At 45.0% G+C, this 25,018-nt stretch overlaps 1 protein-coding gene and 1 pseudogene across 1 annotated transcript; both read right to left on the reverse strand.

Annotated features, from left to right (window-relative positions):
• The window catches only part of LOC118891347, a 30,079-nt pseudogene extending 11,177 nt beyond the window's left edge, over positions 1-18,902 (reverse strand).
• Positions 5,617-6,727, reverse strand: LOC118891346 (molybdopterin synthase catalytic subunit-like). Its single transcript, XM_036845232.1, has 2 exons — positions 6,449-6,727; positions 5,617-6,228 (listed from the first exon to the last, which is right to left on the reverse strand). Exons 1-2 carry the CDS (start codon positions 6,464-6,466, stop codon positions 5,707-5,709), a joined length of 540 nt encoding a protein of 179 aa, XP_036701127.1. The 5' UTR covers positions 6,467-6,727; the 3' UTR covers positions 5,617-5,706.
• Positions 18,903-25,018: the final 6,116 nt, after the last annotated feature.

Here is a 25,018-nt window from a genome sequence, read left to right on the forward strand (position 1 = left end):
ATTTTCTGTTGATTGGGGGCAGGGTCTCACTGTGGACTGCCACCATCACTGGCGTAAAGGATCCAGGCCACAACCACTGTTTCCAGTCTCTCTCCATCGTTTCTTTTTTTTTTTTTTTTTTAACATCTTTATTGGAGTATAATTGCTTTACAATGGTGTGTTAGTTTCTGCTTTACAACAAAGTGAATCAGCTATACATATACATATATCCCCATATCCCCTCCCTCTTGCGTCTCCCTCCCACCCTCCCCTCCCTATCCCACCCCTCTAGGTGGTCACAAAGCACCGAGCTGATCTCCCTGTGCTATGCGGCTGCTTCCCACTAGCTATCTATTTTACATTTGGTAGTGTATATAAGTCCATGCCACTCTCTCACTTCGTCCCAGCTTACCTACCCTTCCCCCTCCCCATGTCCTCAAGTCCATTCTCTACGTCTGCGTCTTTATTTCCATTGTTTCTTTGTTTGATGGTTGGTTGGTTGGTTTTTTCTGGGAACCCCCAGCAACACTCCAACTATTGTTCCCTTTTAGAGAGGCCCGCTGGGATCCCATAACCAATTAACCATTTTCTCAAGTTTTATCAAGCTGTTTTTCTACCTCCTCTTTTATAGTTTAACTCCCTCTCTCCCTCTCTCTGTCTCTGTATCTCCTCTCATTACTTGAACTGTGGGCAAACACTTTCCTCTTGGCCCCCTAAGAATCACTCTGACCTGGCCCCAAGCCCTTTGTTTGGATATCTCAAACTAGGTGCCCAAACCCAAATCCACTCCAGCAGCAGACTCCACCGGGAGACCAGCTCTTCACCTCCTGGGTCTTCCCATTCCCAAGTCCCAAACAGTTGGGCTACCATATTGATTGTTTTCTTGACTTTTTTTTTTTTTTTAAGATAATATTTTTAAAAAATATTTTATTTATTTATTTTTGGCTGTGCCGCTGGGCATCTGTGATCCTAGTTCCCTGATCAGGGATTGAACCCGTGCCCCCCTGCAGTGGAAGTGCGGAGTCTTAACCACTGGACCGCCAGGGAAGTCCCCGGTTTCTTGTCTTAGATTCCAGGGCATGCAAAGATGTTGTCCTGGCCTTGTCCAGGGAGGCCCTTAGTCCCTGCAGATTCAGTGGGGGAGGAGAGGAACCTGCGAGAGGCCAGGGCTTCCCAGGCACACGCCATATTCACTGATGCTCAGCTCCACAGGCCCCCACCGCCCCCCTCCTTCCCTGGCTTGGAGATTCTCTTCCCACTTCACATTTCCTTCCCTCCTGGCCCCAGGGCAGACCTATTCATTAGCCACCTGCAGCGATACAATTCCTTCTTCCTCTTCCCCTGTGTGGCATGTTTCTACGGTTGGAGCACCTCAGAGGTTCCCACGGAGATCAGCCTTCTGGAGGCGGAGGAGAGGGCATATGGCCACCGCAGTCCCAGCCAGACCGCAGCGGGGTGCTCAGAGGGCGTCCTTCCCTTCCACCCCAGACGTGGCTGTCAGATGTTCTGGAAACAAGGGTGCTCACTCCTGAGGTCCCTGGAGGTTGCTAAGGGTACCTTGAGGTTGTCTCTATCCCATGGGTTCGACCCAGGGCTTCAGAAGCTGTTCAGACCATGAAGTCCAGCAGTGCAGATACAGGGCAGCCCTTTTGTTCTCAAACTGCTCTGTGGGGTGAATGTGAGGACAGTAATTGGGAGAGGCTCATCAGAGGGAGCCTCAGAGGAAACGGGAGGAGCCACCCCTCTGTCCCAGTGGCTGTCCCCCTGTCAGACCTGGAAGGACCAGGTCCTGCTGACACACCTCCACCTTCCACTGGCTACCCTCTTTTAGGATTTTCTGCAAGCCATTATCCACACACCACCATAATGCTCTTTTTATATTTAGCCTCACTTAAAAGCTTTCAATAGGGACTTCCCCGGTGGTCCAGTGGTTAAGACTCCGAGCTCCCAATGCAGAGGGCCTGGGTTCGATCCCTGGTCAGGGAACTAGATTCCGCATGCTGTGACGAAGATCCTGCATGCCACAACTAAGACCTGGCACAGCCAAATAGATAAATATTGAAGAAAAAAAAGAAGCTTTCAATGGCCTCCCACCAATCCTGGAATAATAGTGTCCTTACCAGGCCTTCAAGGCCCAATGTGAAGCAGTCCCTGCCTGTTCCTCTGAACTCACCACCCATCCCTCTCCCCTAGCTCACCATATGCCAGGCACACTGATCTTCTCCTGGTCCCAGCATTCCAAGACCGTTTCAGCCTCAGGGCCTTTGCACTTGCTGTTCCTTCTGCTCGGAATGCTCTTCGCACAGATCCTTGTCATCTGGTTTGTGGCTCAGAAGTCAACCTCTCCTGACTACTCCAGTCCAGAGTAGCCTCCCCTTCCTTACGCTTTATCTCCTCATACTATTTTATTTTCTTCTCCACACATATCCCTTTCTGAAGCTTAAGCTTCAGGATCCCTCACTCACATAGGTCCCTTCCAAGGGTCTACCTAATTTTGTATTATTTTCTTAAAAAGAATCCCCTGCCCAGCCAACCCAACTGTGTAAGCTTCAGGCCCCCAAAAATCTAGATTCATTTGTATCTAGAGCAAAGGACCAGGCTGCATTTGGTACATCTTGTGCCTGCCGCTGGCAGGAAGACAAACTCAGCATTCGTCCTGCCAGGCTATTTCAACACACCCTTGGCCTCCCTGATCTCTTCAGGTCTGGGTGCCAAGAGGAAATTTTGCCCAGGAATCTTGGTTACTGCCCTGCTCATTGTACCCTGAGTTCAAGGTTGGGGTGGGGGGCGGAGTGGGAGTGGTATGGGGGAGGGGATGGGGGTGTCCAAACTCCAAGAGCTGCTGTTTGTGCTTCTCCCTTCTGGACACCCCTGCCTTGACTCCCCCAAATAGACATAAACTTTCTCAATCGGCAAGCATACCACCCTCAACTATTCACCCAGGAGACAGAAAAACCTAGACTTCCGTAAAATCTTTTATCTCTTTCCTTTCTGAGCTTTTTTGCAAAGCTAATCCTAATGTCTATCACTCATTCCACTTCTTACCAGCTTGGGCATATATTTAGTGCACAGGTCTTAACTCTCCCGCTGCCTTGCCCCTGGCAGACCTGGCTAATTGATCACAGAATTTTCCGGGTGGGCCTTCTGTGTAACCACCACCAACTGATCAGAGAGGAAACCTAATTACCTCCTAATGAAACTCAGGTTTAAATGACTGAAGAGGTAAATCTGGTTCAAAGGAAAAGGGCTAATGCTTCTGATGAATTCCTATATCTATGCTGAGTCCAGGGAGGCCAGTTCCAAGGACATATTTTCTGTTTAATTAAGTGAGGGGAGACTTTGGGAGAACACGGCACCTTGCAGTACCTCCCGTGACACAGTGGAAAATTCACTGATCTGGAGCTGGAAGTCCTGCTCTGTTCTGGGCAAAACGACTCACTTCTTCATTCTGCGCATGGGGTTACTATGCATGTTGTCCCAGTCAGCTCAGACTGCTGTAACAAATTACCCCAGACTGGCGGCTGAAACAGATAACGTTTACTTCTTACAATTCTGGAGGCTGGGAGTCCAAGAACAAGGCACTGGCTGATTCCATGTCTGGTGAGAGCCCTTTTCCAGGTTACAGACAACTGGCTTCTCCTTGTAAACTTACGTGGTGGAAAGAAATCCAGAAACACCCTCATGCAGTTCTTACTGGGAGTCACAGTGAGCTGTCCTTAGTATCGGGAGAGACTGTCCCCTCCTGGTGGCAAAAGCAGTAAGAAAGTTGATGGTGAATGAACTTAATGAGCTTAAGGGCTACAGACACACCAGCATTCACAAAGAAGCCTGTCTGTGGTGCTGGGCAAGGACTCCTGTGGGGACTGTCCCTCTGCACATGTTACTTCCTACTTCAGCTCATCTCTTGCCAACCTCCTTCTACAATTCTCCCAAACTGGCTGTCATAAACTCCACCACCCTCCTTAGTGCTCCCGACTATTCATCCCCCTCACTCTCTGCCTCCCACTCGTCAGAGGAAAAAGAGGCCACCAGGCAGCAACCATCACGGCTCCCTCCTCCCCAGGAAAGAAGATGGAGGTTCTCCTGTCTGCCGTCTGGGGCTTGGACCCCTCAGGGTCTGTGGTCTCAGCCACCTCTCGCCTTTACCCTCCTCTCTCACTAGCATATTCAGCCTCACCTCAGCACTGAAATTTGCCAAAGGGACTTCCCTGGTGGTCCAGTGGTTAAGACTCCACGCTTCCAACGCAGGGACCGCAGGTTTGATCCCTGGTTGGGGAACTAAGATCCCGCATGCTGCGTGGCCAAAAAAAAAATTTTTTTTTTTTTGTCAAAGATTGGGAATTCCCTAGCGGTCCAGTGGTTAGGACTCCTCACTCTCACTGCTGAGGGGCTTGGTTTCAATCTCTGGTCAGGGAACTAAAATCTCGCAAGCCTCGCAGCGCAGCCAAATAAATAAATAAATAAATTTGCCAAAGGTAGTCCCAGCTTACCAACCGACCAAACAACCAATCTAAAACCCAAATTCTCAAAGGCCTCCTTCCACCTTGGCTCTCCCTTCTGCTTCCTTCTTCTTTTCTTTTCTTCTTTTTTAAATCTTTTTTAAAATTTTTAAATTTTTTCCTTTTTTTTTGTATTTTTTATTCTTTTTTTTTGCTTCCTTCTTTTTTTTGGGCAGAAAACATAACTTTATTAATGATAATGTTGCTTAAGCTAAAAAGAAAACTATCTGAAAATATTTTACCAAATAATCATATAATTTTCCTTTTTAGTTGGTTGTGGGTAAAATTTTATAACTAACATTATAACACAAAGCACCCTTGTTGCTAGTTTGCCTTGTTTTACAACAATTTTATGCTAATTTATATATTGATACAATACTAATAACTAATAAAATATAATAAGTATTATGGCGAGATTATTGATTCTGAAATACTAGAAAGCTTCATATGATGAAATATCTTAGGTATTATCACTGAATTTTTAAAAACAGGAAAATATTGCTTTTAAACTTTTAAAATCATGTTTATTTAGCTTATTTTAAAAATATATACATTCTAAAAATATATCATACCAAGAGTATCCGATAAGGACTTTTTTTACCTTCCAGTTCTGCCTACATTCCCAAAACGCATCCCTGACAACAATGATATCACTGGGCATAGGGGTAGGGGGTTGGGGGCAGCCTCTGAGACAGTCACTGAGGAGGGGCCACACCTCAGTGCGAGTCAAGTTACGGTTAGAACTTAGTCATAGAATAATATGTCTACCAACCACAGGCATCTTTCCTTACATTTAAATTATTCTTCCATTTTTTCCCTAAAGCCTTTCTTTCCTCTATCTCTAGTTCCCATATAAGCCCTCATCCTAAACACTCGTTTATTTTGCTTTTTTTTCTCTCTTTTGTTCCACTGGTGTAACATAAGAGATTATGTTCCATAAACTATCTTCTGGAGAAGAAAAATCAAAACATGATCAAAGATAAGAATTTACCAAGTTTAAATTTTAGGACTCTAAAAACCTAAGTGGTTTAATCATCGGTTGCCCAAAAGCATTCTTTGTTTCTTTTCCAAGATGATGATGATTCTTCATACATTTCCTTTTTCCATATGGGCACCTTGGCTTTTAAAGTTATCACAGCTTCGAGGGATGCAGCCCTATGGGCTGAGGACACAGCAATGATAATGCTTGCTTCTGACGCTGGAACTAAGCCAAGTCGATGGAACACTGCTATGTGTTTGGCCAGTTCTGCCTAATGACACTACAAATTTTTCTGACTTCATTTTCTGCCATTGGTAGATATGCTTCATACTCTAAGCTAATGACTTTCTTCCCTTCGAAGTTATTCCTTGTAGTTCCTACAAATAGGGATATTGCACCACAGAGTGGAGAAATCACCAGCTGTGAGACTTCATCTACTGAAAGTTTCTCAGATGTGAATTTTATTATATCTTTAGATTTCTCTTCAACTTCATCTGTACTTTTCCCAGGTGGCTCAAAAGCACTATCCTCCACTAATGGGGGGATAATGACAATTTCATCTCCTGATTGAAGCAGGAGGAGCTGATCTCCAAACTTGACATATTCTTGACGAACAGCAAATATCACCTGATTTCTGACGTCAGCCAGTCCAGGATGGCGCGTTTCTATCTCATTCCACAGCTGCAATGCTTTTATTTCTTGTGGCACAGAAATTGTCTCTGAGCGAATTCCTGTTATTTCAGCACTTTTTGCAAAATACAACACTTCCACCTGTGACTCAGAGCAAATCATTCTCTACGAAATAATCAGAGGTCTGCAAATAATCAAGGGTTCGCAAAAGCACAGACGGAGCACATTTCATCAAAGAATTCTTAGTTAAGTGCATTTCTTTTTAAATTGAAAACTTGTCTTCTTAGAAACGAACAATCTGAGAAGCAAGGGCAAAGATCGCGGGTGCCTTTAGAAACCAGCTCGTCTTCCAGGCCGTCACCTGGCACCGTGGCACCATCCCGCCAGGGAACCCCAGCCCGGTATCCCAGCGCGGAAGCCTAGGCGCCAGGTCAACGCAGCGTGCAGGCTGCTTCCTTCATCTTGAAAGAGAGGTCTACACTGGCTGACCCATTTTACTAGCTCCCAGCCTTTCCTCAACTCATCTGCTGAGTTCCTGCTTTCCCTGCTGCAGCCTCCTCACCATCCAGCAGAGCAATGGAGGAACGGCCCCTGCCAAGGTCATGGATGTCTCTGGACGGATAAATCCAGGGGACACGTCTCGGTGCTCCTTTCCTCATCCACTCTGTAACTGCCCCACTGCGGTCCATCCCCTGGCTATCTCACATTTTCTGTGACAGCCCTTCTGCGTCTCCTCTTACTCAGGGGCCCTCAGGTGTAGGTGCCCGTCAGGGTCTCATCTCCGCTCCCTCCTCTTCTCCATCCTCACAGCACACTCTCTCCTTGAGCAATCTTTTCAGACCCATGGCTTCCACCACCATCTCTAGGCTGAGAACATTTAGGAGGAAGCAACATGTTGAAGAATGCAAAATAAGCATGTATGAACTGAGGCTACCACGTGAAGGAAGATAGTTGAGGGAGAAAGGAAAAACACCAGGTCCTTCCCCTATGACTGTGGGCAAATGAGCACACCACCCCAAGTCTTGGATTTCTCATTCACAGAACTGGGATAAGAATAGCACCTACTTCATAGGGTTGTTATGAGGCTTAAGTGGGATAATTCTAGAACAAGCACCCAGTGCCCGTACTTGTCAACATTATGACTCTGTTATTTGCAGGGGTAGAGAAGCAATGGAGAGAAGTGAGGTTAAACTGAGAAATGGTAGTTTGGATCCAGGTTTTGAAACATAGGAGGGCAGTGGACCGATGGGGTATATTTGCCAAGGGCATTCCTAGCCCAACAACGCAGATGCCATAGGGCTGAGAGCCCAGGAGCCGGCAGCTCCTTCTCAGGCCTTCTGCTCTCCTTCTGGCCATCTGGCTGACCTTGTAAGCACCTGACGTGGGTTCAGCAGGTGGCCGGCCACGATGCCCTACGTGCATGTCCCAGGCATTCCTGAGACAGTCTGCCCTGAAGTTGGGGGAGGTGCTGGTGGGTCAGAATGATAAACAGTTTAGAGCCAGGGAAGTAAAAGGTCACCTTTTGGGCTGTGTCCTGGGGGAAAGGACACTGTTACCAGGGGAATGAGTACTGGTCCTTAAGAAGTACGTTGAACCTGCCCTTAGCACTTGTCCAGTTGCCAGGTCCTGAACTTAAACACGAATGCTATTTGTCCAAGATACAGGATCCAAATGAGGACCCGTGGGCTAATTCAGCGGTGGCTGCAGCCAGCTTATACAGGCTCATGAGAACCAATCGTTAAACTTTCAGGAATTTTGTCAGCCAGTTATTAAACATAGCCACTATTAAAAATTAAGTTATGTAAACTTACAATTAAATAAAACATATTAAAAGACTCAAAACTCATCACTTCCTTTTTACTGTAGTATTTCTTCTCTTGAGGATATTTACAGTTATTGTATCTACCTGGTAAAAATACTATAAAATGGAAATACTATGCAACTGTGTTCAGTGATATTATGTTGGTAGTTAGACATTGGCCATGGTGGAAGTATCTACACCACAGAAATGCTACAAATCAACACACACACACACACACACACACATACACACACACACACACACACACCCTGGTTGTTAAAAACATTTACCAGCACCTCCCTGCATAAACTGATGTCTGAATTTTTTTTAATTTTTTGGCCACGTGGCTTGTGGGATCCCAGTTCCCAGACCAGGGATTGAAGCCGGGCCACGGCAGTGAAAGCTCGGAATCCTAACCACTAGGCCACCCGGGAACTCCCACTGAAATTTTGTCTTCAGCCACTTCTTTTTTTTTTGGCTGCATTTGGTCTTCTCTCTAGTTGAGGAGAGTGGGTGCTACTCTCCGTTGCAGTGCACGTGCTTCTCACTGCAGTGGCTTCTCTTGTTGCGGAGCACGGGCTCTAGGCACGCGGGCTCAGTAGTCCTGGCACGCGGGCCCTAGAGTGCGTGGGCTTCAGTAGTTGCAGCGCGTGGGCTTCAGTAGTTGCAGCACGTGGGCTTCAGTAGTTGTGGCACGTGGGCTCAGTAGTTGTGGTGCACGGGCTCAGCTGCTCCGCGGCATGTGGGATCCTCGGGAACCAGGGATCGAACTCGTGTCCCCTGCATTGGCAGGCGGATTCTCAACCACTTCGCCACCAGGGAAGTCCCTAGCCACTTCTTATGAGTTTCGGCAGTCTCCATCTGCTCCACATAAACAGGGCCCGAGTCCCACTCTAGCCTTTTGAGTTTTCCCACTCTAGTTTTGGACAGAGCTCCCAAATCTCACTGGTCTATACCCCACCAAGGGTGTGAATAACGGTGGTCATTACTGATCACTTAAAACTTGTCTCATCCTCCCTCAGCTCACCCTCACAACATCACCATGAGGTTGGTATTAAACTTTTACTCTACTAATTACAGATGATAAAGTGAGCCACAGAGAAAGTAAGCAACTCTCTCCCACGGCAACCAGGAAAAACAAGGCGGAATCCTCTCATAACCACTACAAATAAAGAATAATCTGATAATCTGATAAAGAAATGTGATTAAGTGGTTAAATTGCCACTTCTTCATGGCACCAACCCTGACTTTAGTTTTCAACTACCAAAGGGCATCCATTTTGATGTCATTTTATTTTTCTTAGTCACATCCAATAAAACTGTGGACTCACAGGATGTGGCCTATCCCAGGTCTTTAGGAGACTTTAATGAATAAATAAGACTGTTCTAGAGTTAATTGATCCACTGTTTCAGTTGATATAGTGCTTCTAAATCAATTATTAATTAGGAATTGAGTTTCAACTATGAAACCAACTCAGTTCAAAACCTGGGCACCTCCCATGAAAGCTAAAGCTCAGAGTCTTTAAATAACTTGTAGTTACACAGCTTGTAAGAGATGAAGACAAGATATTAACCAGGCCTGTCTGATTCCAGAGCCCCTGCTCCAGGGAGAGGCATATGATGAGTATGTTAAAAACAAAATTCAACTGAGTAAATTTGAAGATTTGTCTTTATTCAACGATTCATGACTTGGGCAGCCTCCCATCTGGCCAACAAAGGAGCTAGCTCCGAGGAGCTGTACAAAGGGAAGACTTTTACAGGCAGAAGGAGGCGGGGCAAGGAAGTTATTCTAGCTAACAGTGGATTGTTTCAGGCAAGGTCACCTTCCTTTCGGGGAAGACTGGGGCTGAAACCATGCACCTCAGGCTGGGACTTGAACCCGGCCAAAACCCTGATTGAAACTTGAACCCAAACGGCTGGGACTCAAACGCAGCCAAAACCCACAGTCTTCCAACTGAGATCACACACCTGGTTTCAGGACTTAATGAAGCTCAGTTTCTTGATGTCTTATCACAGAAAGAATTCAGTGAGAGACAAAGTGATCAGTAAGGAGTGGATTTATTTAGAGAGAAACACACTTCACAGACAGAGTGTGGGCCATCTCAGAAGGTGAGAAAGGCACCAGGGTATGGGGGTTGTCAGTTTTTATTGGAGTGGGTAATTTCATAAGCTAATGAGTGGGAGGAGTATTCCAGCTATTTTAGGAAAGGGCCAGGATTTCCAGGAATTGGGCCACTGCCCACTTTTTGATCCTTATAGTCGGTCTTGGAACTGTCATGGCACCTGTGGGTGTGTCATTTAGCTTGCTGATGGGAGCTTGCTGATACAGAGGCTCAAGTTCTAGTGGAGGGACTTGCCTGGTGGTACAGTGGTTAAGAATCCACCTGCCAAAGCAGGGGACATGGGTTTGAGCCCTGGTAAGGGAAGATCCCACATGTCGCAGAGCAACTAAGCCTGCGCGCCACAGCTACTGAGGCTGCGCTCTAGAGCCCGTGAGCCACAACTACTGAGCCCATGTGCCACAACTATTGAAGCCCGCATGCCAAGAGCCTGTGTTCCTCAATAAGAGAAGCCACCACAGTGAGAAGACTGCGCACCACAACGAAGGGTAGCCCCTGCCCACCCCAACTAGAGAAAGCCCTCATGCATCAACAAAGACCCAACACAGCCAAAAATTAATTAATTAATAAATTAAAAAAAAAAGGTCTAGTGGAAAAAGTCAACTTATCCGCCATCTTGGATCCATTTGGTTCTAATCAGTTTATGTCATGTCCTCAGCCTGTGTCATTCTTTCAAACCTTGTGCCCTGCCTCCTTCCCTCCTGTTTCAGGTCCTTCAGGCAGATTACCTCACTAGTGCTGACCAGGTAGCTCCACATTGACTGACTAAAGATCACATTCCTGGGAGAGGCTGAAACTGCCAATATTTATTTATTTATTTAAAGTACAGTTGATTTACAATGTTGTGTTATAGGTTAGGTATTAAGTCTTGATTTGCTGATGTGGGGTTTAGCACAAGTGAATCTAAAACAGAAGAGAAGGGGACAGGGCACAACCTTTAAAAGAATGACATAGCCAAAGACATGATGAAAACTGGTTAGAACTAACTAGATCCAAGACAGCAGAAGATCTGACTTCCAGTAGACCTTGAGCCTCATTATATGCTCACTGTAATACATTAGCTAAATAACACACCCATCACCACCATGACAGGTCAGAGCTAACCATAAAAGGCCAAAAAGTGGGCGGTGGCCCAATTCCTGGAAATCCCCACCCTTTCCCCCAGCCCCCCGAAATAGTTGGAATAATCCTCCCACTCATTAGCCTATGAAATTACCCACGCCATATTTTGGGGCCTCTCACCTTCTGAGATGGCCCACACTCTGTCTGTGGAGTGTGTTTCTCCCTAAATAAATCCACTTCTTATGTATCACTTTGTCTCTCACTGAATTCTTTCTGCCATAAGACATCAAGAAACTGAGCTTCATTAAGTCCTGAGACCAGGTGTGTGATCTCAATTAAAAGACGGTGGGTTTAAGTCCCCGTCTGAGCTGCACGGTTTCAAATCCATTTGGGGCCTGTTGTCTCCTTTTTCTTTTTTTCTTCATTTATTTTGGCTGCGCTGGGTCTTAGTTGAGGCACGCGTGCTTCTTAGTTGCAGCATGGGAACTCTTAGTTGCAGCATGCATGCGGGATCTAGTTCCCCGACCAGGGATCGAATCCCGGCCCCCTGCACTGGGAGCTCGGAGTCTTACCCACTGGACCACCAGGGAAGTTCCTGCTGTCTCTTTTTAGACAACTATTAGGCAGCTATTTAAAAAAGTCTTGTAGAAGAACATTTAATGGTAGAGAAAAATGCCTGTTACGTATTAAATTAAAAATGGAGGTTAAAAAATAACTGAATTTTATCAATTCTTGGATACATACTATTTCACATTTTAACATATCTGAAATAGGGTGCATCAAAAATCAATTTCAGGACTTCCCTGGTGGTGCAGTGGTTGGGAATCCACCTGCCAATGCAGGGGACACGGGTTTGATCCCTGGTCTGGGAAGATCCACATGCCATGGAGCAACTAAGCCTGTGTGCCACAACTACTGAGCCCGCACGCCACAACTACTGAAGCCATGTGCCCTAGAGCCTGTGCTCTGCAACAAGAGAAGCCACTGCAATGAGAAGCCTGCACACCGCAACAAAGAGTAGCCCCCACTCACCACAACTAGAGAAAGCCCGCACGCAGCAACAAAGACCCAACACAGCCAAAAGTAAAAAAAAAAAAAAAAAAATTTAAATCAATTTCAGGAGAATTATAGATATCAAAGTGAAAGGTAGGGGGCTCCCAATGCAGGGGGCCCGGGTTCACTCCCTGGTCAGGGAACTAGATCCCACATGCATGCCACAATTATGAGTTCAAATGCCACAACTAAGGAGCCCATCTGCCGCAACTAAGACCCAGTGCAACCAAATAAATAAATAAATCTTCTTAAAAAAGTGAAAGATAAAACAATAAAACTTCCAGAAGATACTGTAGGGTTAAGAAAAGATTTATCAAACAGGAAATAAGACATAAACATAAAAGGTCAATAAGTTGGACTACATTAAAATTAAGAATTTCTGTGCATCAAAATACATTTTAAATGAATGAGAAGGCAAGCCACTGAGTGGGAAAAAAAAAAAAACTTTTGAGATACATATATCCAAAAAGGGGACTCATATCCAAATGTATATTGAACTCCTACAAATCACAAACTGGCAGACAATCCAATGGAAAAAATAAGCAAAAAACTTGAAGCAGGAACTTCAGAAAAGAGAATATTAAAATGGGCAATAAGTATACGAAAAGGAGCTCAATTTCTTTAGTCTCCAGGGAAATGCTATTTATCAGTTTAATGCACTGACCAATTGCGCCCCAGAGACCACGGGAAAGGCAATTTAAAACCACCATGAGAACCACTATACACCCACAAGAATGACTAAAACTGAAAAGAATGACAATGCCAACTGTTAGCAAAGATGTAGAGAAACTGAAGCTCTCATACATTGCTGGAAGAATATAGACACTCAGAAAATTGTTTGCCAGTGTCTGTTAAAGCCGAATGCTTAAGTATGTAGCCTATGACCCAGTAATTCACTCCTAAGTATCATCCAACAGAATTTCATACATATGTGCAGCAAAAGACAAGTGTCAGAACCTTCATAGAAGCATCGTTAATAATAACCCCAAACTGGAAACAACCCAAATGTCCATCAATAGTAGAATGAATACATAAATTGTGGCATATTCATAACAGTTTTATATTGCAGAAGAATTAATAAATTACAGCTACATGCAAAAACATAGATTTTTTTTATTAAAAAAATATGTATGTTTATTTTTAGTTAACTAATTTATTTATTTGGCTGCATCGGGTCTTAGTTGCAGCACGCAGGATCTTTTTTGCAGCGCACGGGCTTCTCTCTAGTTGTGGTGCATGGGCTCCAGAGTGCGTGGGCTCAGTAGTTGCGGCACTCGGGCTCTCTAGTTGTGGTGCGCAGGCTCTAGAGTGCGCGGGCTTAGTTGCCCCGCAGCATGTGGGATCTTAGTTCCCTGATCAGTGATTGAACCCACGTCCCCTGCATTGGAAGGAGGATTCTTAACCACTGGACCACCAGGGAAGTCCCTGGATTAATTTTATTTTTATTTTTATTTTTGCAAATTTTATTTTTAAAAAAATATATTTATTTTATTTATTTATTTTTGGCTGCATTGGGTCTTCGTTGCTGCACATGGCCTTTCTCTAGCTGTAGTGAGCGGGGGCTACTCTCCGTTGTGGTGCACGGGCTTCTCATTGAGGTGGCTTCTCTTTGCTGGGAAGCACAGGCTCTAGGCGTGCAGGCTTCAGTAATTGTGGCACACAGGCTCAGTAGTTGTGGCTCTCAGGCTCTAGAGCGTAGGCTCAGTATTGGTGGCACATGGGCTTAGCTGCTCCGCAGCATGTGGGATCTTCCTGGACCAGGGCTCGAACCCATGTCCCCTGCATTGGCAGGCGGATTCTTAGCCACCGCACCACCAGGGAAGTCCCTGGATGAATTTTAGAAATGCAATGTTGAGAAGAAGTAAGACACGACAGAGTACATACTATATGATTCCATTTACAGGAAAACAAAAATAGGCAAATCAGTCTATTTTAGTAGAAGTTAAGATAGCAAAGGGAAGTTGGGAAACATAGTGCCTAGGAGGTGGTTTAAGGAGGGTTTTGGGGGTCCTGGTGATGTTACATTTCCTGATCTGGGTAGTGATATGGTCAACATTCATAAGTTGTACACTAGGGGCTAGAGCCCGCGAGCCACAACTACTGAAGCCCGCCTGCCTAGAGCCCGTGCTCCGCAACAAGAGAAGCCACCGCAGTGAGAAGCCCGCGCACCGCAATGAAGAGCAGCCCCCGCTCGCCACAGTTAAGAGGAAGCCCGCGCGCAGCAATGAAGACCCAACACAGCCAAAAATAAATAAATAATAAATAAATTTATATGAAAATAAGTTGTACACTAATAATTTATGTACTTTCTGTATATGCGTATGTATATATTATACTTCAGTAAAAAGCTTACAAAATGAGGACAAAATTGAACAATTTGAGACAGGGAAAGTTAATTACTCACAGATCTTTGTTGAAAGACCTATTCAATGATGCCCTTCAGTTATCAGGAAATTGAATTCAGCACATAGGAGTGGAAAGTAAGACACGTTGCTCAGCTAGGAAACAGGAAAACATGTTGATAAATCTATTTGAAAAAAAATGAGGGGGCTCAGAAGACCCAGTAGAACTAAAGTATGATGGAATAATAACATGGAAGATAGGAGAGGAGAAATTGGACAGAAGTCATCTAAGTTTCTCATATTTCTAAGAAAGATAAAGACAATGATGAATTTTAAACTCTGTATAGTCAAGTTAAGAATTTAATTTCTAAACGAGCAGAAATAGAATGTATAATTTCTAAACCAGTGAAGGGGGTAAGGGAGAGTAAAGAAGTCTGCACTGATCCAGTAGAAAACTAACAAAGGGGGGACTTCCCTGGTGGTCCAGTGGTTAAGAATCTGCCTTCCAATGCAGGGAACGCAGGTTCGATCCCTGGTCGGGGAACTAAGATCCTATATGGTGCGGGGCAACTAAGCCCGTGTGGCAACTATTGAGCCCGTGCGCCACAATGAAGATTCCACATTCCTGCAAAACTAAGATCCTGTCACGCTGCAACAAAGACCTGAATGCAGCCAAATAAAAATAAATAAATAAATATTGAAAAAAAAAAAAAAAGAAAGCTAATGAGACATGACAACCAAATGCTATGCCTGAACCTTGATTCTAGATCCCGGACCCCCTTCCCCTAATTTTTTTTTTTTTTTTTTTTTTTTTTTTTTTTAATTTTATTTATTTTTGGCTGCATTGGGTCTTCGTTGCTGTGCGCGGGCTTCCTCTAGTTGCAGCGAGCCTCCCACAACTAGAGAAAGCCCGGGCTTCTTATTGCAGTGGCTTCTTGTTGTGAAGCATGGGCTCTAGGGCACACGGGCTTCAGTAGTTGTGGCACGTGGGCTCAGTAGTTGTGGCTCGCGGGCTCTAGCGCGCAGGCTCAGTAGTTATGCCGCACGGGCTTAGTTGCCCCACAGCATGTGAGATCTTCCCGGACCAGGGCTCGAACCCATGTCCCCTGCATTAGCAGGCGGATTCTTAACCACTGTGCCACCAGGGAAATCCTCCCTACCCAAATTTAAAGGAATTATTGGGACATATTGGGACAATTTAATACAGACTATACATTATATAGCATTATTATATAAATGTTAGATTTCTTGTGTGGGATAATGTGGCCCCCTTTTTGTTGAGCTCCAGTGCTTTTCCTCTAGGATAATTCTCCAACTTTTTGGCTTTAGGACCTCTTTACACTCTGAGAAGTTGCTGAGGACTCCAAAGAGCTCTTGTTTATATAGGTTATACAAAACCCTATTCACCGAATTAAAAGTTAAGACAGAAAATTTGAAACATGTTTATATATTAATTTAAAAATAACTACATTTTCCAAAATAAAAGAGTTAATGAGAAGAGTTGCTTTGTTTACATTTTGCAACTCTCTTCATATCTGACTTACCAGAAGTAGCTGGATTCTCACATCCACTTCAGCATTTAGTCTGCTGCTCTATATTGTTTTGGTTGAGGTATATGAAGAAAATCCAGCCTCACACTGATGTGTAGTTGGAAAAAGAAAAATGAGGAATATTTTAATAGCTTTTTCAGATGTTAGGACTATTCTCTTTTTCCCCCCCATTATCAAAGACCATTTAATTTTTAAAGATCAACAATACCAAAAGCATAAAGTAGAGCAGAAGAAAATAGTTTTTTATAAGTACAATTTAATTAAAGCTGTTTACAGCTATTCTCTCCCACAGGAGTTAAGCATGAATTTTAAAAGAATAAGAGATGAGGACTTCCCTGGTGGCGCAATGGTTGAGAATCCGCCTGCCAACGCAGGGGACACGGGTTCAAGCTCGGGTCTGCGAAGATCTCACATGTCGCAGAGCAACTAAGCCCATGCACCACAACTGTTGAGCCTGCGCTCTAGAGCCCGCGAGCCACAACTACTGAAGCCCACGTGCCTAGAGCCTGCATGTCTCAACAAGAGAAGCCACTGCAATAAGCCCTCGCACCGCAAAGATGAGTAGCCCCCTCTCGCCACAACTAGAGAAAGTCCGCATGCAGCAACGAAGACCCAACGCAGCCAAAAAATAAATAAATAAATAAGTACATCATTTCATTAAAAAAAAAAAAAAAGAATAAGAAATGAGAAAACAAGTAACAGGGTTAGACGAGCAGCAGGAGTCTGTGGAACCTGAGATTTCACCGTAACAGGAAGGGGACCAGATACGAGTGGCGTTTTTTTTTTAAATTAAGGTGTTTATTATTATTATTATATTATTTGGCTGCGCCGCAGCATGTGGGATCTTAGTTCCCTGACCAGGGATCAACTCATGGCCCCTCGGCAGTAAGAGCATGGAGTCCTAACCACTGGACTGCCAGGGAATTCCCAAGGCATTTACTTTAGCTTGAACGGAAAGTGCAAGTGGCATAAGCAACTGAGAATGTGCCCCTAATAGAGAGCTCTCCCTCCCTGCCATCCCTTAGTCCAAGGTACAATTTTGGGAGAAAAAAGCGTCCTGTATCTAGTTAGTTATGTTATCTACTATTACACCTCTAGTCTGTTTTCCTACACCAACCAATTCAGCAGGACTGAATGTCCTACAGTTTAACTCAATTCTGACACTATCTACTTGGAGATAGCGTTAGATCCCACAGATTAAGGGCTTAGTCCTACAACACTGATGCCTATCACAAATCTGGGACAATTGTACTTCTGACTCAGCGGCTAAAAATTGGGGATTTACATGACCCCTTCCTCGGGTCCCATAATTTGCTAGAACGGCTCACAAAACTCAGGAAATGTTGGTTTACATTTACCAATTTATTATAAAGGATACATAAAGACCACAGATAAACAGCCAGACAAGGAGGTACACAGAGTGAGGTCCAGAAGGGTCCTGAGCACAGGCGCTTCTGTCCCAGTGGAACTGAGATGCTCACAAAGGATTACCTATGAATAGAAGGACACTCCTATCGCTCAGGAAATTCCAAGGGTTTTAGGAGCTCTGTGCCAGAAAATGGGGACAAAGACCAAAATATACTTCTCTGCCACAACTTTCTTCTAAGAAGGCAGCATGGCATTGACTGATACCTGGTTTAAAGTCTAAAAATCGTGTCCAGATAAAGCACACAGCAGATAAGACTCTCATTCCGGTTAAAATTGAACACGTGTCTGAACCACTGATCTTGATTGAGTTAGAGCAAATGACTATGATTTGTCCACATTTCCACAGTTGTTTCCATGTAAAAATCAGTTTTATAGTGCCTTTTATTAAAAAATATTCTTTTTTTAAAATAGCTATGACTTATTTTATCATAAGGCTTTTCTTTTTTAAAAATTTTATTTATTTTTATTTTTGGCTGCATTGGGTCTTCATTGCTGCGTGCGGGCTTTCTCTAATGGCGAGCGGGGGCTACTCTTCATTGCGGTGCGAGGGCTTCTCCTTGCGGTGGCTTCTCTTGCTGCAGAGCACGGACTCTAGGTGCGTGGGCTTCAGTAGTTGTGGCACGTGGGCTCAGTAGTTGTGGTTCACGGGCTCTAGAGCGCAGGCTCAGTAGTTGTGGTGCAGGGGCTTCGTTGCTCCACAGCATGTGGGATCTTCCAGGAGCAGGGCTCGAACCCGTATCCCCTGCATTGGCAGGCGGATTCTTAACCACTGCGCCACCAGGGAAGTCCGCCATTAAAGAATATTCTGATCAAATAATCTTGCAAAGGAGATAACCTAACTTTAAGCCTATAATATAAAAGCAAAGAGTAAATGATTTTCTGCTCAGTTATCATGTTTAGGATCTTTACAAGGAGTGTGCTAGGCCTCAGGGAGTACCTCTTGCTGTTCATGCCCAAAATTTCACGTCCTGTCCTTGAGAGTGGAAATGGTCAGCCGACTGGTTGTATGCAGTCCACACTGTTTCTCCCACAAACATCCACACAGCTGTCACATAGTTCTTTTCATCCAGTGTGAAGCAGTGATAAACTCCTGCAGGATGAGTTATCATGTTTCCTTTCTCCATGAAAATCTGAAGTCCTCTTTATCTCTTTCATCAAAGTATCCACTGCCATCCAAGATGTAGCAAATTTTACATCCGAGTACAAATGCTCCCAACAAAACATCTTAACCTTTTCTTCATAATTTGGAAATTTATCTTTGCATATGTTTACTATGTCCACCAAGAGTAGTCTAATTCTGGATCATTCTCATACTTGTCAGCTTCCAGTAAAGGACTCCAAGCTGGTGCAGCTGCTCCAGGAGGACTGGGCAGCTGGGCTCCAGGCCAGGGGGCCACCTCAGGTCATCTTGGGACTCCTCCATGTACCAGACCTGCACCATGGTCTGGGCCTGGGAGGGGGGGCGGTGCGGTGCATCACCAGGGGCTCCCTGACCTGCATGGGCTGAGCTGGGTTGAGGCCCCAGTGGCCTTTTTTTAGGGGGGGCATCCCAGCTTGGGCCACTGCCCAACCCCTGTTTCCCGGTCACTGAGACTGGGCAAGGCCTGACCCATGGTATTCACTTACAATAACAAAATGTACAAGTGATACTTTCTCAAAGGTTAATTGCAATGTGGAATCTGAAACAACACCAATATGCCTTTCCTACTCTGTTACATTCAAATGCCTCACATTCAAATCCATTCTGGAATAGGTCTCTTACCCATGCATAACTTTTTACCATCATTCATTGGTCATTTAGAAAATACTGGCTGAGTTATGCAGATCTTTCAAAAGTTGACACATTTCATTACACAATATGAAAAAAAATCACATTTGGTATAGACCATATAATCTCATTAGAAACATCATGAAGAATTGGGAAGCTGGGACTTCCCTGGTGGTCCAGTGGTTAAGACTCCGTGCTCCCAATGCAGGGGGCCGGGGTTTGATCCCAGGTCAGAGAACTAGATCCCACATGCATGCCGCAACTAAGAGTCTGCATGCCTCAACTAAAGATGCCGCATACGCCAATGAAAATCCCGTGGTGCCACAACCCAGCGCAGCCAAATAAATACATAAATAAATATTAAAAAAAAAAAAAAGAATTGAGAAGTTCTCAAACTGAGGGTATATACAAGGTTTCCAAAATTTTAGTTTTCCCTTGAAAGCTCCAATATAAAAAATCATTGGTAACAGATACTATAAGCTACTTCCTTGAAGTGACTGGCTCATTTCATGCATTTTTGAGAAAATATCTGCCAAATATTTGAGTCCGAATGGCTTCTATATCGGTTGTTCTTTTCAGTTGAAATGTTCTGTGAAGAAAGCAGCTGCTTCAACTCACAGCTCAAATAAAGCACTCCCGTTCTTTCTCAGTGCTTTTCCAGGAGACAACCATCTTACCAGGGTCTGCAGCACAAGTGCTTTGTATGTACTTCCATTTTTATTATATAGGATATTAGAAAGATGTATACCCAAGAGTTATGATTTAATCAAATTATTAATTTTTACTGCTTTATTTATATATAATATTTATATCGTATTAATAGACTTAAAAAAAAAAAAAGAGTGCATGATGGTGAGCAATAAAATCACTACTAGTATAGTTTGGTGCCTCTGCCATGATTCAGGGTAAGGTATAAGCGGTTTTCCCCACCGTTGCTTTTGCACCATTTGGGCAAATGTTAACACAGTGAGAAAGGCAAGTGACTTCTTAGTATTACGAAAATTATTTAGATCTCGTGGTGCCCCTCCTCCCCCAGGGTCCGCGGACCACACTCTGAGAACCGTCGGTTGCTCTAGGTCGCAGCATCTTGTCCTAACCTCCACCTAACTTTACATTCATTAAGTTCTGATCTTTCGTCCTCCCGAGTCCGCAGAAACAGCCCAGCGGCCTCCTCTCGAGCACCTGGGGCGGCTGCTTCCAGCCGGAGCCAGAGCTGCGGGGGCGTGGCCAGCGCAGCACCGCAGCTGGTACCCAAGGGGCCCTCACCCCTCTTTCCCTTACCTCACTTCCTCTTCCCCTCCCCCAGCCCCTTTAACCCTTCGTTTTCCCCAAGGACGGAAAGAACGCGAGAGGAAAAGCCTCAATTTAAAAGAAGCCACCAGAGTGAATGGTGCTGGGACAGGGGACACTCTGCACAGCACATGAACGACTGTGACAGTTTGTTTAAAAAAAAAAAAACTATCTATCTACCTATCTGTATCTATATATATCTTGATTGTTCTTTATCTGGTTACAAAAGTAATAGATGCTTGTTATATAATGTTCAACCCCACAGAATTGCATAAAGTAGAAATTGAGAGTCTCCCACTATACCCCACTCCCATACCCTCTTAGGTTTCTGTGCCTTTAATTTTTCATATATATGTATGTATGTATGCTAAGATATTTCTCTGCAACTTTCTATTTTCACTTAATATATCACAATGCATTTTTCTTTTTCTTTTTTATTTGAGTCTTAACCACGCAGAGTCTTAACCACTGGACCGCCAGGGAAGTCCCCCAATGCATTTTTCTGTATCAGCAAATATTTACCTCATTCTTAATGACAATGGACATTTAGGTCATTCCCAATTTTTCCCTATTACAAACAGTGCTGCAGTGAACACCTTGCACTTACGTGTCTGTACAATTTGGTAAGTATTTCTATGCTGTCAGTCTCTCAGAGTGGAATTTCCGGATGAAGAATTATGTGCACTTTATAATAGGATGGATGCTACTAAATTGCCCTCCAAAGAGACTGTACTACCAACACTCCATCCAGCCACAGCAACGATATTTTGAAATGATCTGTTCATATCTCCATCTTCCGGATACCCTCACTGGGCTCTGGTCCTCTCAGGAATAGAATGTGCCCTCTTGTCCATCCCTGGGTCACACCTGTCATGTCATAGGAGCTCAGTAAACTGGTGTGGAGTGGATGTGAATGAACAGATAATATTAACACTATGGCCAGGCTTCTCCTATGTGTGCCAGGCACCATTCAAAGCATTTTATCTGCATGAATTTATTTAATCCTAATAACTGCTAGGAGTAGGGATTTTTATTATCTCCATTTGCAGTTGAAGAAACTGAGGCTCAGAGAAGTTAAGTGACTTGCCCAGGCATGAGACAATCACGACAAAAGACTTCCACAGGACTTTCCTGGCGGTCCAGAGGTCAAGACTCTGCCCTTCCACTGTAGGGGGTGCGGGTTCCATCCCTGGTCTGGGAACTAAGATCCCTCATGCCATGCGGCCAAAAAACTTAAGACTTCCACAAACAGGGAGAAAGCTTTATACTCTGGGAATCTGTTACCAAGATGGTAATGTTGCCTCTAGTTCTTTTTAATCCCTTTCAATCATTTCCCCTTCTTCCAACTTTGGATCTCTAGTTTTATTAGGAATCTTGAGGATTAATTAACTTAAGCAACCTAAGAGAAAATTTCACAAAATTTAATAAAGTTTTATTTATTTATTTGGCCATGCATGTAGGATCTTTGTTCCCTGACCAGGGATCGAACCCGTGCCCCCTGCAGTGGAAGTGAGGAGTCCTAACCATTGGACCACCAGGGAATTCCCTAAATAGTGTTTTAAAATCTTCCAAATTTGTTTCTGGACCCCGCCTGTTACTGTCCATAGATTTATTTTACAAAGTTAAAATCAGAGTAGTAGGGCTTCCCTGGTGGCGCAGTGGTTAAGAATCTGCCTGCCAATGCAGGAGACGCGGATTCGAGCTCTGGTCTGGGAAGAACCCACATGCCGCAGAGCAACTAAATCCATGCACCACAACTACTGAGGCTGTGCTCTAGAGCCTGCGAGCCACAACTACTGAGCCCACGTGCCACAACTACTGAAGCCCGCGCACCTAGAGCCCGTGCTCCGCAACAAGAGAAGCCTCCGCAATGAGAAGCCCGCGCACCGCAACGAAGAGTAGTCGCCGCTCGCCACAACTAGAGAAAGCCTGCGCACAGCAACAAAGACCCAACGCCGCCAAAAGTAAATAAATAAAATAAATAAATTTATTAAAAAAAAAATCATAGTAGTAGTTTGTGTTCTTTTATTGGGGGGGGTCTGTTTACCTTTCGTGATGATTCAAGTGTAAATGAATGCTATACCCCCCCCTTTATCCCCACCCCCAGTGCAGGCTTGAGAAGGTGAACTTGTACTTGGCCTTCAAGGATGAGTTGGGTCTGGCAATGGGGAGTGGAAAGAACCCACTTGATGGAAGGAAGGGACAGTGCAACTGCTCAGAGTCAAGGACTACTCAGGGGAATGGCTAAATTTAGGGTTCTTGTGGAGAGGGAATAGTAACTGGGCGGGGGGGGGGGTAGGTGAAGGCCATGAAATGTTATAAGCTATTCAGATTTTATTGTATCAGGCAGTGGAGAGCTACTTTACTATCTGAGCTGTGGAGTGACTGCTCAGGGCTGTGCTTCAGGGCGACAGCTCTGGAAGCATCGGGGAGGGCTGATGGGAGGGGGAGGGAGCACAGACTGACTACTGGCAGGGAAATCAGTTTAGAGATGACCATAAATAGCTCTATCAACACCTCCCCCTCAACCGTCCTCCCTCCCATCTTTTGATTTCTAATAATGGCATCACCATTCTCCCAGCCCCAGGGATGGAAGTCTGAGTCACTGTGACTCCTCCCCCGTCCAGCTAGCTGCAGTTCCTGCAGATGCCATCTCTACACCGCCTCTGCACTCTTGCACCTTCTTGAGGGTCCTGCCAGGACCCCGTGTCAAGTCTCTCTGGTTCAAGAACCCTGGCCTCCCTTCCCCAGGCCTGATTCTCCACTGTCTGACATCCCCTCACTGCTGTGCCAGATGTTACCAGATGTTACTCCCTGCCTACAAACATAGCACGAAACTAATGTCCTGGTGTGTCCACCTGGGTGAAGTGCAAGGCCCTCACTCTACTCGTGTCTGCATGGTCAGCCTCCTTCCACATCTTAAAGATCCGTGAGAACACACTTGATGGATGTTCCTGCCCTGAGCTCATCGGGGTCTCCCCCATCAGAGGTGATTTTCTCTTTGCCAGATGCCTAATGTGTCATCTAAACTCCTCCTGGGACACTTTCCCCTTGTGCCTGGTTTGTGGTGATTTGTGGCTCCCAGACGGTAGAGACTGAGTGATATGCATTTCTGTGCCTCCACGGGGAACTTGCACATGACGTAGACTCAGTAACTAATTGAGGTTTGATTTAAAATATGTAAGGGGACTTCCCTGGCAGGCCAGTGGTTAAGACTCCATGCTTCCAATGCAGGGGGCATGGGTTCGATCCCTGGTCAGGGAACTAAGATCCCACATTCTGTGCGTGGCCACAAATTATAAATAAATAAATAAATAAAATCTGTGAGGGTGAGAGTTTCCAAATCTGCTGACCCCAAAGGAGGATACAGGCACCTTTCCTTTAAATATCACCTTTCTCTCAGGTGGCTTTCAGGGCCAGCAGTTATCACCACAAAAAATTCCAAAGAAGTACAATAAATAGGGGCTCTGGTTCCTATTCTTCCTCCTTAAAAGAATGATGGACTATTAGCCAGGTATATGAGTATGAACTAGAGTTCTGCTACTTCCTAGCTGTGTGACTTTGAGCAAGTGTCCTAACCCCTCTGAGCCAATGGAGCTGACACCAGCTGCCTCACCAAATAGATACTGCATGAGGAAGGCTGGCATGGAGCTGGAGCCCTGGGAGGTGGGCAGTGAGAGCAGTTTAATGGGAAGATTTTGCCTTGACTGTCCTGGGCTGCTGCTGTGCTTGCAAAGGACCCATGTGCTGCCACCCTGATCCCTCTGCAGGTGAAGGCCAGACTCTGGAACACACTGAGGCTCTAGTATTGCCTCTTGCCAGGCCTCTGACACCTTGGTCCACCATACAGAGAAACAAATGAGCCCCTGGGGGTGGAGAGCAATTTCTTTATGACCATTTCAGAAGTGGCAGTATAGGTAGTTGTCATACATAACAGAATCTGATTGTTTGGGCCAAAAGGAGCCTGGGGGAGCAGTCATCCTCCCAGTTTATAGGTATAGACACCGAGGCCCTGGTACCTGATAACACTAGGATGGCATGAAAGCCAAATACCAGAGGTTTCCATGGTCTCTGCTTGTGTTTTGTTTTTTTTTAATGTTTTGTTTTGTTTTTTGGCTGTGTTGGGTCTTCGTTGCTGCGTGCAGGCTTTCTCTAGTTGCAGCAAGTGGGGACTACTCTTCGTTGTGGTGCGTGGGCTTCTCATTGTGGTGGCTTCTCTTGTTGTGGAGCATGGGCTCTAGGCGCACGAGCTTCAGTAGTTGTGGCGTGTGGGCTCAGTAGTTGTGGCTTGCAGGCTCTAGAGCACAGGCTTAGTAGTTGTGACACATGGGCTTAGTTGCTCCGCAGCATGTGGGATCTTCCCAGACCAGGGATCGAACATGTGTCCCCTGCATTGGCAGGCGGATTCTTAACCACTGTGCCACCAGGGAAGTCCTTCTGCTTGTGTTTTGAGCAAGAGAATTGGAACAGAATGAAAGGGATAATGGGTCATTCTAGGACATGCTGGCTCAAGGTTAG

Source organism: Balaenoptera musculus, chromosome 2 (genome assembly GCF_009873245.2).
Source record: "Balaenoptera musculus isolate JJ_BM4_2016_0621 chromosome 2, mBalMus1.pri.v3, whole genome shotgun sequence".
Classification (NCBI taxonomy): Eukaryota; Metazoa; Chordata; class Mammalia; order Artiodactyla; family Balaenopteridae; genus Balaenoptera; species Balaenoptera musculus.